The 13,411-nt window shown below is 49.6% G+C and overlaps 1 protein-coding gene across 1 annotated transcript in view; it reads left to right on the top strand.

Annotated features, from left to right (window-relative positions):
* LOC146055206 (ficolin-2-like) overlaps positions 1 to 13,411 on the top strand; it is a 58,432-nt gene that overhangs the window by 32,936 nt on the left and 12,085 nt on the right. Inside the window, exons 2-4 of the mRNA XM_083168216.1 lie at positions 8,922 to 9,014; positions 9,210 to 9,254; positions 10,904 to 10,939. Of these exons, the coding sequence (XP_083024342.1) occupies positions 8,922 to 9,014; positions 9,210 to 9,254; positions 10,904 to 10,939 (174 nt within the window). The remainder of the gene's footprint in view (positions 1 to 8,921; positions 9,015 to 9,209; positions 9,255 to 10,903; positions 10,940 to 13,411) is intronic.

Here is a 13,411-nt window from a genome sequence, read left to right as displayed (position 1 = left end):
CCATACGGGGTCCAGGCAGTCCCTGTGCCTGATGAGAACTAGTAGTTCCCACTTTGCGCATGTGTCATGAGCGCAGAGCATAATAATGAGCCGTTTATTACATATGCGCATATGTAATGAGCGGCTTATTATTATGCACTGCGCTCATGACACATGCGCAAAGTGGGAACTACTAGTTCTCATCAGGCACAGGGACTGCCTGGAGTTTAAATACCGTTTAAAAGGCATTCCCACTGCCTTAAAAACGGTATTTAACCGTGTAGCTTTTTAAACGGGTTGAAATACCGGTTATCTTTAACCGGTATTTCAACTCTGGCGCTTTCCCACTGCAGCCTTAAACGGTAAATTGCGCTGAAAAATCGGCAATTTACCGTTTTAGACCTGCAGTGGGAAAGGGGCATGATTGTATGATGGATTGTATTCAGATGGTGTGCACATCTTGTGTACACAATGATACAGCAGATGGATTGTATGACTGATCTTAAGTTCGATCTTTCTGATGTATGGCCAGCTTTAGTCTCCTATGGGGAACGATGCACAGTTTGATGTAAAAGCATTTTCCTACACAGCGCAAAAGCATCTATATGTCATACACATGCTACAGAATTGTGTCAGCAGGTCACTGTACTGTGTACTTACTGTACATGGTCATGCAATAATCACTCATTGTGAGAACCACTCAGCAGGGGCCCAGCACTTGTTAGCGGTGTTCTTATCTACACTTCTGATTAAGGGCCTCATCCTCATCATTTGTGTCTGTAAATGTGTATGGATCATCAACGCAATGAAGCCAGAGTTTGACTGACAGGAAGCCGGCGTTTGGGGGTAGAAACTTACCATTTTCTAGGTGTGAAAAAAAAAACGCAGGCTATCCAGGTGTTTCTGAGGAAGGTCTCTGACATCAGCGATGAGCTAGGGATGCCACCTCTCCCGGATTTCCAGGATCCTCCTAGATTTGGTGGCAGCCCTCCAGGAGGCTTTTCCAGTTAAAAAGCCTCCACAGGATCCCCGTGCCCCCAGTGGGAGAGCCGGTGCTGCATGTTCTGCTGTGCAGCCTGTGCCTGTTACCGATGCGTCTCCTCCGTAGAAGATGGCGGAACTGTCTCCTGTGCTGCAGTCGCACAGGGATGGGGGGAGCCGGCATGGCAACACCATGCTCCCCGGAGAGTGCAAGTCTGACGCTGAGCTGTTCCTGAGCCTGGCCCAAACCAAGACCCGCTCATACGGCAGCACAGCCAGTGGGACCACCCCGTGATCTGAACCGTTCATCGAGCACCAGGTCAGCCCCTTCGAGACTGTTTCTGCCTTGTGGTTGCTGAGCAGGAAGTGTTACATTTGTTATATGATGTGAGTGTTTATTGCTCATATTAACTGCTGTTCATTTTATTACTTATTTACTTTAACATTTTATTTGTTTATTATTACTTTGAAGTTTGCGTACATGTCTGTATTAGAGGCCACTCCCACTTTTCCTGAAGATACCACACCCATTTTATGAGGCCACACCCACTTTTCCAGGAATGCATGTGCGTTTGGTGCATGCATGAGGGGGGGGGGGGGGGGGCAATCTCCAGGAATCAATGATGCCTGAGGTGGCAACCCTAGCGATGACCACTCACAGCCTGTCTCAGTCGCAGATTCTTGGCAGCCTCAGAACTGCTCACTGCTCCGACTGCAAAGTATCTTTCGATTTATCACAGTTAGCGATACATTTACAATTAATTCACAAATTAGCGCAGGGCAGTTTCTCTTTATGACTGACTTTCTCCTCGCAGTCCACTGTGAATTCTCTGAAAAGTGATTCATGCTGAATTATTAACCCTAGAATGTCTGTGTGTGTACATGTGCTGGGACTATAGATTGTAAGCTCCACTGGGGCAGGGACTGATGTGAATGCTCAAATATTCTCTGTACAGCGCTGTGGAATATGTGACCGCTATATAATACCCCTTTCCCACTGCAGCTCTTAAACGGTATATTGCCGGTTTTTTTTTTGCCTTTTTAAACAGGTAGAGCTGCAGTGGGAAAGCTCCAGGGTGCTTTACCCGTTTAACAAACACCGGTAAAAAGCAGTGTCCTACCCGTTTCAGACCTGTTTTTTTGGCAGTGGGAACGGGTCTGAAACGGTATCCCCTGGTACCTGCCCTGCACCCCCATCCCTCCCCTGGTACCTGCCCTACGCCCCCCCTCCCCCGGTACTTACCTGTGTGGGGGATCCGAGCAGCAGGGTCCGGCATGTGCACAGTACTTCGGGTCCCTCCCTGTGGGTGATGTATGCTGGGCAGTGGGATGGCCATCGACCATCGATGATTCAAAATCATTGATGGTTCATGGCCGATGTCGAATACTTTTGCCATCGATGGCGTAGAACCAGATGGGTTCCCTCCATCGATGGAACAGCCCAAAACGATGTTTTGCTTTTTTTTTTTTCAAAGTGCCGGGACACTGAGCATAGCTCCGCCCCTGACACCCGCGAAGCCCCGCCCCCGTGTTTGATATGTAAAGATATCGATGGTCAGCCATTGCATAGCTTAGCAGTATCGATGGCCAGTTGCAGAATTGCCATCGATGGCAACCATCGATGGCAATTGCAATGATGGCCATCCCTAGTGGGAAGGCAGCGGGGTCCATCCCACATGGGCACGGTGCTGTGGGTGCTGGTGGTCCATCCAAGGTCCATGCAGGGTTCATCCGGCGTCATTCATATGCACGGCGCTCATTACACATGCACATAGTGAGAACTACTAGTTCCCATCAGCCGCAGGGACTGCCCGGACCTCGGATGGACCCCGCTGCACCACCAGCACCCACAGCACAGTGCCCATACAGGATGGATACTGCTGCCTCCCCACTGCCCAGCATCCATCAGCCGCAGGGAGGGACCCGAAGTACTGTGCCCATGCCGGACCCGCTGCCCGGATCCCCCATGCAGGGGGAGGGGGGGGGGGGGGGGGCACAGGGCAGGTACCAGGGGAGGGGGGGGGTATATAACTGGTTAATTACTGTTTTGTGCCTTTCACAGCGGGTTCAATGTGAAAGGTACAAAAATGGTAATTAACCAGTAATATACCGTTTACTACATGCAGTGGGAAAGGGGTTAAAACCTGTCTTTGACCCATTTAAAGAAATGTTTAAAAAAACCGGGTCAAAGCAGGTTTGGCAGTGGGAAAGCAGCATTAGAAACTGTTAATAAATAAATAAATTAGGCCTTAAGAACTTAAGTGCACATTGTAGCTGCTGTGAGAACAAAAGCAACCACTAGAGGTCCTCAGAGCACCGCAGATACAAGCCACCAGACAGTCATCGCAGTCACTTTTATACAACTGCAGCTGAGAACAGAAAGATAAGGCAAGTACTAGTAGAGGCAACTAAAACTGTGCAGCTTCCAACCCAGCATCACTGACTAAAGCGGCCTACACACGGGGTGATTTGCTGAGCGATCTGTCAGGGCCGTGTTCTCTGGCGATATTACTAGATTTATTCAGCATGCTGGATATTAATCGCCGGGCGATAGCGTCGCACGAGGCTGCTCATCGCTATCGCTATGCCCCTACACACAGAGCGATGTATGAGCGTTTTCTAAGCAATCTAGTGAGATCGCTAAGAACACAGGTTCTCAAAGTTGGTCCTCAGGACCCCATGCAGTGCATGTTTTCCAGGCCTCATTACAGAATCACAAGTGAAATAATTAGCTCCACCTGTTGTTCTTTTAAAATGTGTCAGCCAGTAATGAGTGCATCTGTGCACCTGTCGGTTGACCTGGAAAACATGAACTGTGTGGGGGGTCCTGAGGACCGATTTTGAGAACCACTGGCTTAGAAAATGCCCTGGTAACATGGCTGCACATTTGCAATCCTGTTGATTATCGTACAACCACCTATGCGGTGTGCTTGCGCAAGGCTATCCTGTCATGATTCCAGTGACAGCTTTTCATTGCTCTCTGTTCACAAGATGATTGACAGCTGGCCAGCGCTTGGGGGCGGCACTCGGCTGTTTTTAGGGAGTGTCGCAGAAAACGCAGGCACATCACGGATGTTTTCCAGGAGGACTTGTGATGTCAGCTCCGACCCCGAACTCCCCAGGATCATCGCAGCGCTGAGTAAGTATCTGGCTACGCAGTCGCTCTACACACAGGGGGTGGGGGATACCCATCCGATGGTGAGTGATTGCAAATGGTTTTCCCCATATTTGCGCGGTTGTGATTGCATTCGCAGCCGCGCACTGGGAGGCTTACACTGGCGGGGCAGCGACTAACTGATCACTGGGCTGCGAAGATTCTAAGCCCAACGATCAGGTTTGAATCAGGCCCCTGGTCCATACAGGTCTGTCCTGATGGGGGAGAGATTCAGGATGCGGGACTTCCCCGGTGTCTTCAGGATCCCGTCATCGCTCCTCCTCCGCCGTCAGACAGTGCCTCTTCGGCCTCCCGCAGGATCGTATTAGCCAATGCAAGAGGACAGGGCAATGATGTGGCATGCCGTGATTGGCTGTTCGCTGTGTTGCGTGATGTCACTTAGTGCATTAGTACTGGTAGCTGGACAGGTGACCAGACCGAGAGGGGTACTGGATTGGGGTCAGTGTAATTTTCCTTCCAGGAACCCAGGTGGGCAGGCAGCACCTTTATATACCATTGCTAGGGCTGCACTGTTGCAGCCATGTTTACAACCCCTGAGCCCCTCAGAGCCTTGGGGCCCCTCACAAGGTTGGGGCCCGGTACGAGTGTCCCCTTTAACCCCCCTGTCTCCTGCCCTGCTCTAGGCAGAATGAAGGTAACGCAAGCATGTTAGAGGTAGAGATGAGCTGAATATTTGTTGGAAGTCTCCCCCCAAGCCGTCCGTGAATAGATGCTGTGCGTCACACTACCTGATGATAAGTCAACTGTGTCTAGATCAACATTCATTAGGTCGATAGGTACCATGTTGAAGCGGCAAAAGTAGACACATAAAAAGGGTCAACATAAGTTTTTCTTGATTGCGAAAAAAGTTTTTTGGGTTCTTTTTCATACTTTCACATCCACGTGGACTCCAACTGGAAACGTTAATGTGTTCTGAAACGTGGAAACGAAGAGGGCTACACGCTCTCAGGTGTCGACATTGACGCCCAAAAAAGTGAAAAACTCATGTCAACCTTTTCCATGTTGACATATTGCGTACATTGATTATTTTTTCTGTGTCGACCTTTTGTCAGTGTTCACACCGCACGTCATAGTGGATAGTTGTCCACCAGGATCTGGTCAGTTCTTTTCAAGGGAACAGCAACATAGATGGGGTGATGTCCCCCCCCAACCCCTTTTACCCTCAGCTAAGAACCCACAAGGTATGCAAGGCCAGTTTTAGACCAAGTAGAGCCCAGGGCAAAATCCCCTTGGTGCCCCCTTTAAAAAAAAAAAAACAACTATATATATTTTTTGGGTGCACTAAATAAAACCTTGCCTTAGCTGGTAACTCTACAACAGGGAACCTCTTAAATGTGTCCTTCACTCAGTATTCATGATCTGGAAGAAGCCTGTTGGTATATAGTCATCAGCATCCTGACTCATGCCCCCTGAATCACATGCTGACTCCTGTATCTTTCCAGCCTCCTGCCCTGTGCCACCCAAACCTCATACTCTTGCCAATCCATCATCCTGCCCTCTGTCACTCCAGCTAACATGACTCTCCAGCCACCTGCTGCATGTCTCTCCAGCCTCCTGCCCCATGTCTCTCTAGCCACCTGCACTGTGCCACCCAAGCCTCCTATTCCTGTCAATCCAGCCTCTTGCCCTGCCACTCAAGCCAACATGTCTTTATAGCCACCTGCCCCATGTCTCTCCAGCCTCCTGTCCCTATTATTTCAGCCTCCTTCCCTTTGCTACCCAAGCCTCCTACTCCTGTCAAACCAGCCTCCTGCCCTCCGTCACTCCAACCAACATGTCTCTCCAGCCTCTTTCCCCATTTATTCCAGCCTCCTAACCTGTCCCACCTAAGCCTCCTGCCCTCTGTCACTCCAGCCAACATGTCTCTCCTGCCCCATGTCTCTCCAGCCTCCTGCCCCATGTCACTCCATCCTTTTGCCCTGTGCCACCCAAGCCTCCTACTACTAATGTCAATCCAGCCTCCTGCCCCATTTATTCCAGCCTCCTACTCTGTGTCTTCAGCCTTCTGCCCCATGTCTCTCCAGCCACCTAACCCATGTCTCTCCAGCCTCCTGCCCCTATTATTACTGCCTCCTGCCCTTTGTCACCCAAACCTCCTATTCCTGTCAATCCAGCCTCCTGCCCTCTGCCATTCCAGCCATCACGTCTCACTAGTCGCCTGCCCCAAGTCTCTCCAACCTCCTGCCCACTGTCACTCCAGCCAACATGTCTCTCCAGCTGCCTGCCACATGTCTCTCCTGCCATCTGTCATGCCAGCCAATGTGTCTCTCTAGCCTCCTGCCCCTATTATTCCAGCCTTCTGTGACACCTCATAAGCCAAAACCCTCCATAGCCTCCTCTTCCTGTCTGCTATGTGACATGGAGGAAAGACGCAGTGGTGAGCTGTGCATACACAGAAAGTGCATGGCGGAGATTGTGCCTCCCTGGAAAACCGATGTGTCCTTGTTCCTTATGACTGTTGGCTACCAGTAAACCTAGGGCACTGGGGTTGCCCCTTGAGCTGCCTGAAGATGGATGCTGTGTATAGATCTGCGATCCACTTTGTTCGGCAGGAAGTGCCTCTGATGCCATGGTTGTTTAGTATGACTGCGGTTAGGAAAGACACACTTCTACAGTTCTCCAGAGCCCTGTGGTGATTTGGTGGTGTATCTGTATCAGGGATAATTGAAGATACTGATTCCAAACTGAATTGGGGCTGGTGTATATCAGGGGTAGTAACCCAGCCTCCCAGTGCTTCACATTTTCAGCATCCCCCAGCTGTGTTTGGTTCTGTCCCGACTATACAGTATGTTCTTGCCGCATTACATAATAGTTTCCCACATTACCAGACGATTGCCCCACTATCTCCCACCCATCTGCGTGATTTTATGTTATGCCTCCACTAGGACTTTTCAGACAACATGGCCGCCCATTATTAAGGAAAATCCAGTCATGTCTCACCAGTAGACGGTGCTAACATTCGGAAGCATTGTAGCTAGAAACACGATGCAGATTCTATTCGAGGCTGGTGCCATTTAGGAGCAGTGTACAGTCATCAGCTTACATACATCAGTATTCCCTGCGCTAGAGCCAAGTGGGCCTAACCTTTATGTTACACGTAGCCTCTAACAATGGCACCGGGCATTGACTTGTGTTTGCCCTCACCAGGAAAGGATGGTAACGGATACCCTTGTCCCAGGGTGTAATTACCAAGAATTGTGTACTTACCTCATTTTAGGGAACAATAATATAACAATTTCTATTGTGAGATTACTGCTCAGAAAAGGTCTCACAGCCTATAAATAGTGGCTGTGCGCTTCACAGAGACCAGAGTAAGACAGGAAGGTTCCAGAGTAAGACAGGAAAGTTCCAGTGCGAGACGGAAGGAGCAGAATCCAGGAATCCGCAATGCTGTCCTCAGCGCTCATGGTCGTCTGTCTGGTCACCGCTCTCGGTAACGCCGATGAAAACTGCACAGGTGAGTGCTAAAGCTTCTAAAAAAGAGGAAAGAGGTGAGGTTGCCCATAGCAACCAATCAGATTCTGTCTATCGTTGTCTAAGATGCAATAGAGAAATTATAAGAATCTGTTTGGTTGCTATGGGCAACATACATACGTCATTTTTCAAAACTTTCTTAAATCTACCTAAATACAGTATGCTCTTTTCATTTGGCTAAAAATCCCCGGCTGCATCACTTCTGCCGCACCCAGGGCAGCCGACAGTGGGGTGCTGTGGGTACAGCTGTCCCGGACCCCGGCCTCTGGAAGCACCCGGGCAGCTCATTTTGCCCACAGTAACCCTCCGCTGTGTGCTGCCTGCACTGCACTCAGTCCTTAGCTGGTCCCGAATCACAGCCAGGCTTCTCCAATGCAGGAAGCTGGCGGCCAAGTAAAATGCTGCACCAGCTTTTGAGCAGATCAGAGCTTGTGTACCGTTAGCCAATCAGAGCGACTGCCGGTACACGAGCTCTGATTGGCTCACCAGCCGGTGCTGCATTCTAATTGGCCGCTGGCGTCCTGCATTGAAGAAACCAGGCTGTGCTTCAGGACCTGCTGAGTCGGGCGGTCATCCACGGTGCCCAGCGGCAGGGGGGTGTCTAAATTCCTGGAGGCAGCCCTGGCCGCAGCCTCTGTAATGTGCACAGTTCGTTACAGGGAAGGTTTTAATAAGTGACTCACTGACTGCATAAATTAGTATTATTATTATTACATTTTATTTATAAGGTGCCACAAGTGGTTGATACGTGTATATATAGCATATGTAACATACTGTATATAGCACACTAGGACAATACATGGTACACAGGACTAAAAATTCGTTATTTTCCTGTTTTTCTCTCATCTATGTATTGCCGGGCGCTGCGGAACCCAGTGGCGCCATATAAATACATTATTATAATAATAATAATTAGCAGCATAATTCTCAGTACACAATACCGCTGGGATGTAGGGAAGCAGAGGAGTTGTCCGTGTACTTCCAGGGAGGAAGAGGGCCCTGCTCCAAGGAGGGCTGAGGTTGGAAATGTAGGGAGCAGTTGAATTAACAACACTGATGCAATAAAAACAATACTGAAAAGCACAGAAATAAGGATTTGGTAAATCTGAAGGTGCAAAAACTTTTTGTGTTCGAAAATGAAATTGAAAGAATAAAATAAAGCAATGGAAGAATAATATCTAAAAAAAATATGTGGCAATATTTTAGCATAGGTATATATTAAACCAATGTTATCTGTAAAGATATAAGAGATAAAGGTCTGGCGGTCATACTGTAGTTCATTCTTTTTATTTTCTTTTTTTTTACTTTCCAGGTGGCCTAGAAAAGTTGACTATCCTGAAAGGATGTCCCGGGGCCCCGGGAGCCCAAGGAGATGCTGGAGAACATGGCCCTCCAGGAGTAACAGGTTGGTACTAGCTGGTCCTGATTCTGCTATAGGGAACCACATGGCAATTATACTGTAGAATACTTAAATTATATATTTTATATACAATGTACAGTCAGCCGGCTCCCACTTCCATATGTACTGTGTACTACTATTACATGTATGCAGCTTACCTTTAGTGTGATATCACATTCTTTACGTGTGTTATATTCTCAGGACCCCCGGGCATCGCAGGTGCAGCTGGACCACCCGGGCAGAAAGGTTGGTGACAAACAAAGTTCAAGAAAGACAATCCTATTCTCAGAACTTTGCAGGGATTTAAATAAGCTAGGGTTTCCATATTAAGTACCGGATCTAGGTTATCTGCTATGGCGTGTCCAGAGGCAAAACTACCATTGGTGCAGCAGGTGCAGTGGCCCTGTCACCCTCTTACTTTCTCCCACTATTTTTCCCTGCCATACTCTGCCTCCCACTACCTCCCCCTGCCACCCTCTGCCTCTCCCTGTCACCCACTGCCTCTCCCTACCTCCCCCTGTCACCCTCTGCCTCTCCCTGTCATCCTCTGCTTCTCCCTGTCACCCACTGCCTCTCCCTGTCACCCTCTGCCTCTCCCTGCCTCCCCCTGCCACCCTCTGCCTCTCCCTGTCACCCTCTGCCTCTCCCTGTCACCCTCTGCCTCTCCCTGTCACCCACTGCCTCTCCCTGTCACTCTCTTCAAGGTTGCATATTATGAGCTTGGGTTGGGGTTCCAAATGATATTTTTTCACCTGGACTCACCACCCACAAGTTATGCCACTGTCTGAATAATAGGCGATACATAAACTTGTCATTTACATAAAAAAAAGGAATAATAATATTAGTAATACATAGGTATGAGGATATTATATAGATATTAGATGGTTATTAGCATACTAGGTGATTCATCGCGCCCTCCAGGAGCACTTCACACCATCGTAAAGGGGCTACGCTCGCACCCACCCGCTGGAGCAGCGGGTCTGCCTGCAACTCCCCGGAGAAGCGTGTATGCCTGCACCCCCCCCTCCTGCTAGATCGGTGCTGGGGGGGGCAGGCAGACCTGCTGCTTGTGGGGGGGGGCAGTCCCGCCGCTCCGGGTGGGGGCGGGCATACTTGCTGCTCTAGCAAGGGGGGGGGGGGGGTGCGGGCAGACCTGCTCATTCAGCGGGGGGGCTGGTTGAGTGCAGACCCCCCCCCCCCCCCGAGGCAGAAGGTCGAAACTACGTGTGTATATTGCTGTCTATCACTCTTGTAACTCCGCCCAGTGTTATACACACAGGGGATGAGTGACAGATCTGGCTAAATATATAAGAGATTACCTGGCTATATACAATATACCTCCAGGATTCCAGCCTCTCCGCACTCCTGGGGGCACTAGCTGAGGAGGACTCTGAGAACAGAGCAGGCGCTCACCTTGGTGCACATAAGGCGGACCGTACAAGACCACCCACATTGTCAGCACAACAAGGGCGGGACTGACTGAGAATTACAAAGTTGCCCATTAGCTTGTAAGCAAATATGTCTCTTGCCCAACGCTAAGGAGGTCATTCTGATTCGACCCACGCTTTCACATGGGGGGGGGGGGCGATGTTTAGCTTCTGCGCATGTGCAGCCACTCGTGCGAGCAGGCGCGGCAAATTGCTTATTCGCCATCCTGTTCGAACCTAGCAGTAGAGACATGGGGTGGCGGCGATGGGCTGCACCCATGTGAATGCCAATCGTTTTATGGGCGATAATGTGGTAACAGTAACACAGATGGTCTGGGAGTGTGACTGAGTAGTGCAAGTGATGTGGGGGGTCGTCTCCCCCTCCCCCCCCATATACAGCAGCATATGAGACTGGTATATGTACAGCATACGTGTCACTTATCACTGTTATATATCATTGTAATACAGGAGATCCAGGTGTTCCAGGACTACAAGGACCCAAAGGTAACTATGATGTAATACAGTTTGCTATTGTGATTGTGCCTTGTAGTTAGATTGTAAGCTCTTGTGAAAAGGGATAAATTATTATTATAATGTATTATTATTATGATGAATAGTATTTTCACAAATTTCATTTAGAATGTGCAAATAGTAATCAATTATTTATGTCATTAATTTAGCAACATTTATTTATGTACTGTAGCACAGCATATCCAGGTACATTACAGATGAGAACAATCTCAGTAATAAATAATACTGGTATACTGGTATAATTAGTAGACAGACAGAGAGGTAGGAGGGTCCTGCTCATAAGCTCTATAGCTGAGGCAGCCAACTCCAGTCCACGAGAGCTACCAACAGTTACCGGTTTCCAGGTCTCCTCACAGAGGGGTAGATTTATGTACCGGCAATCAGGGGAATCTGCGCTATCCCCGTGCGTTATAGCAGGGGATAGCGCTTCCCCTGATCTATCACACCCGCCGAGCGTTTACTCTAACGCCGGCGGTGTGGGGCAGGAGGCATAGCGCAGGGGCGATATTTTGCACTGCGCCCCTGCCTCCTGCCTGATTTATGAACGGTCAGCATCGCTGACCGTTCCGCTGCCTGCAGCTGTCGACTTCGCCAGCTGCAGGCGGCGATGCCCTATACCAGTGGTGTCAAACTCGTGGCCCTTCAGCTGTTGTGGAACCACACGTCCCATCATGCCCTGCCACAGTTTTAGCAATCCATTATATTAAATCTGTGGCAGGGCATGCTGGGAATTGTAGTTCCACAACAGCTGGAGGGGCGTGAGTTTGACACCACTGCCCTATACCTAACAGCAGGGACAGCGCTGTCCCTGCTGCTGGCGCTGAGCTGCGCTGGGATCTCGCGAGGCTAGCGAGATCCCGCGCATGCGCAGTGAGCCGACCGGGGGGGAAGGAGACAGCGCATCGGTATTAACTGATGCGCTGTCTCCAGGAGGGACATCGCCGGAGGGGGGAGTTAGCGCTCCCCCACTCCGGCGGCAAGATCTTAATAAATCTTGTCGGTGTCCCCTCCTGCTTCGCCTTGCTAATGAGGCGAAGCAGGAACTGTTATAGCGGCGCGATAGGCGCCGCTATAATAAATCTACCCCAGAATCACATGTGAAGTAATTAGCTCCACCTGTGGATCATTTATAATGTGTCAGTCAGTAATGAGTGCACCTGTGTACCTGCGGGATGAGCTGGAAAACGTGAACTGTTGGTAGCTCTCGAGGACTGGAGTTGGCTTCCCCTGCTCTATAGGATAATAGGAGTTTAATATATAAGGATGGGTGATATATATTGTATATTATGAGTACATAAAGAGAACACAAGTAAAATTTGTATAAACTGTGCAGAGGGGTAATTGAGTAGCCGTGAGAGGTTAGGAGAGTTGCTACAGAAATAAATAAACTGCCCCATAGGAGAGTTTTCAGGCTACACTCCAGGGACTGGAGGCTATTGGACCGAGTAATGAGCATTAATGACCAGTAAGGAATGTCCTGCTGTAGCCAATGCAGATAGGAGAATACCAGTAAGGAAGGTCCTGCTGTAGCCAATGCAGATAGGGGAAGACCAGTAAGGAGGGTACTGCCATAGCCAATGCAGATAGGGGAAGACCAGTAAGGAGGGTACTGCTGTAGCCAATGCAGATAGGGGAAGACCAGTAAGGAAGGTCCTGCTGTAGCCAATGCAGATAGGGGAAAACCAGTAAGGAGGGTACTGCTGTAGCCAATGCAGATAGAGGAAGACCAGTAAGGAGGGTACTGCCATAGCCAATGCAGATAGGGGAAGACCAGTAAGGAGGGTACTGCTGTAGCCAATGCAGATAGGGGAAGACCAGTAAGGAAGGTCCTGCTGTAGCCAATGCAGATAGGGGAAGACCAGTAAGGAGGGTACTGCTGTAGCCAATGCAGATAGGGGAAGACCAGTAAGGAAGGTCCTGCCGTAGCCAATGCAGATAGGGGAAGACCAGTAAGGAAGGTCCTGCTGTAGCCAATGCAGATAGGGGAAGACCAGTAAGGAGGGTACTGCTGTAGCCAATGCAGATAGGGGAAGACCAGTAAGGAGGGTACTGCTGTAGCCAATGCAGATAGGGGAAGACCAGTAAGGAGGGTACTGCTGTAGCTAATGCAGTTAGGGGAAGACCAGTAAGGAGGGTACTGCCGTAGCCAATGCAGATAGGGGAAGACCAGTAAGGAGGGTACTGCTGTAGCCAATGCAGATAGGGGAAGACCAGTAAGGAGGGTACTGCTGTAGCCAATGCAGATAGGGGAAGACCAGTAAGGAGGGTACTGCTGTAGCCAATGCAGATAGGGGAAGACCAGTAAGGATGGTACTGCTGTAGCTAATGCAGTTAGGGGAAGACCAGTAAGGAAGGTCCTGCTGTAGCCAATGCAGATAGGGGAAGACCAGTAAGGAGGGTACTGCTGTAGCCAATGCAGATAGGGGAAGACCAGTAAGGAGGGTA

This window comes from Crinia signifera, unplaced genomic scaffold (assembly GCF_055691185.1).
Source record: "Crinia signifera unplaced genomic scaffold, ASM5569118v1 HAP2_SCAFFOLD_355, whole genome shotgun sequence".
Taxonomy (NCBI): domain Eukaryota; kingdom Metazoa; phylum Chordata; class Amphibia; order Anura; family Myobatrachidae; genus Crinia; species Crinia signifera.
Note: the sequence above shows the minus strand (reverse complement) of the source record. Positions and strands in the feature narration are given on the sequence as shown.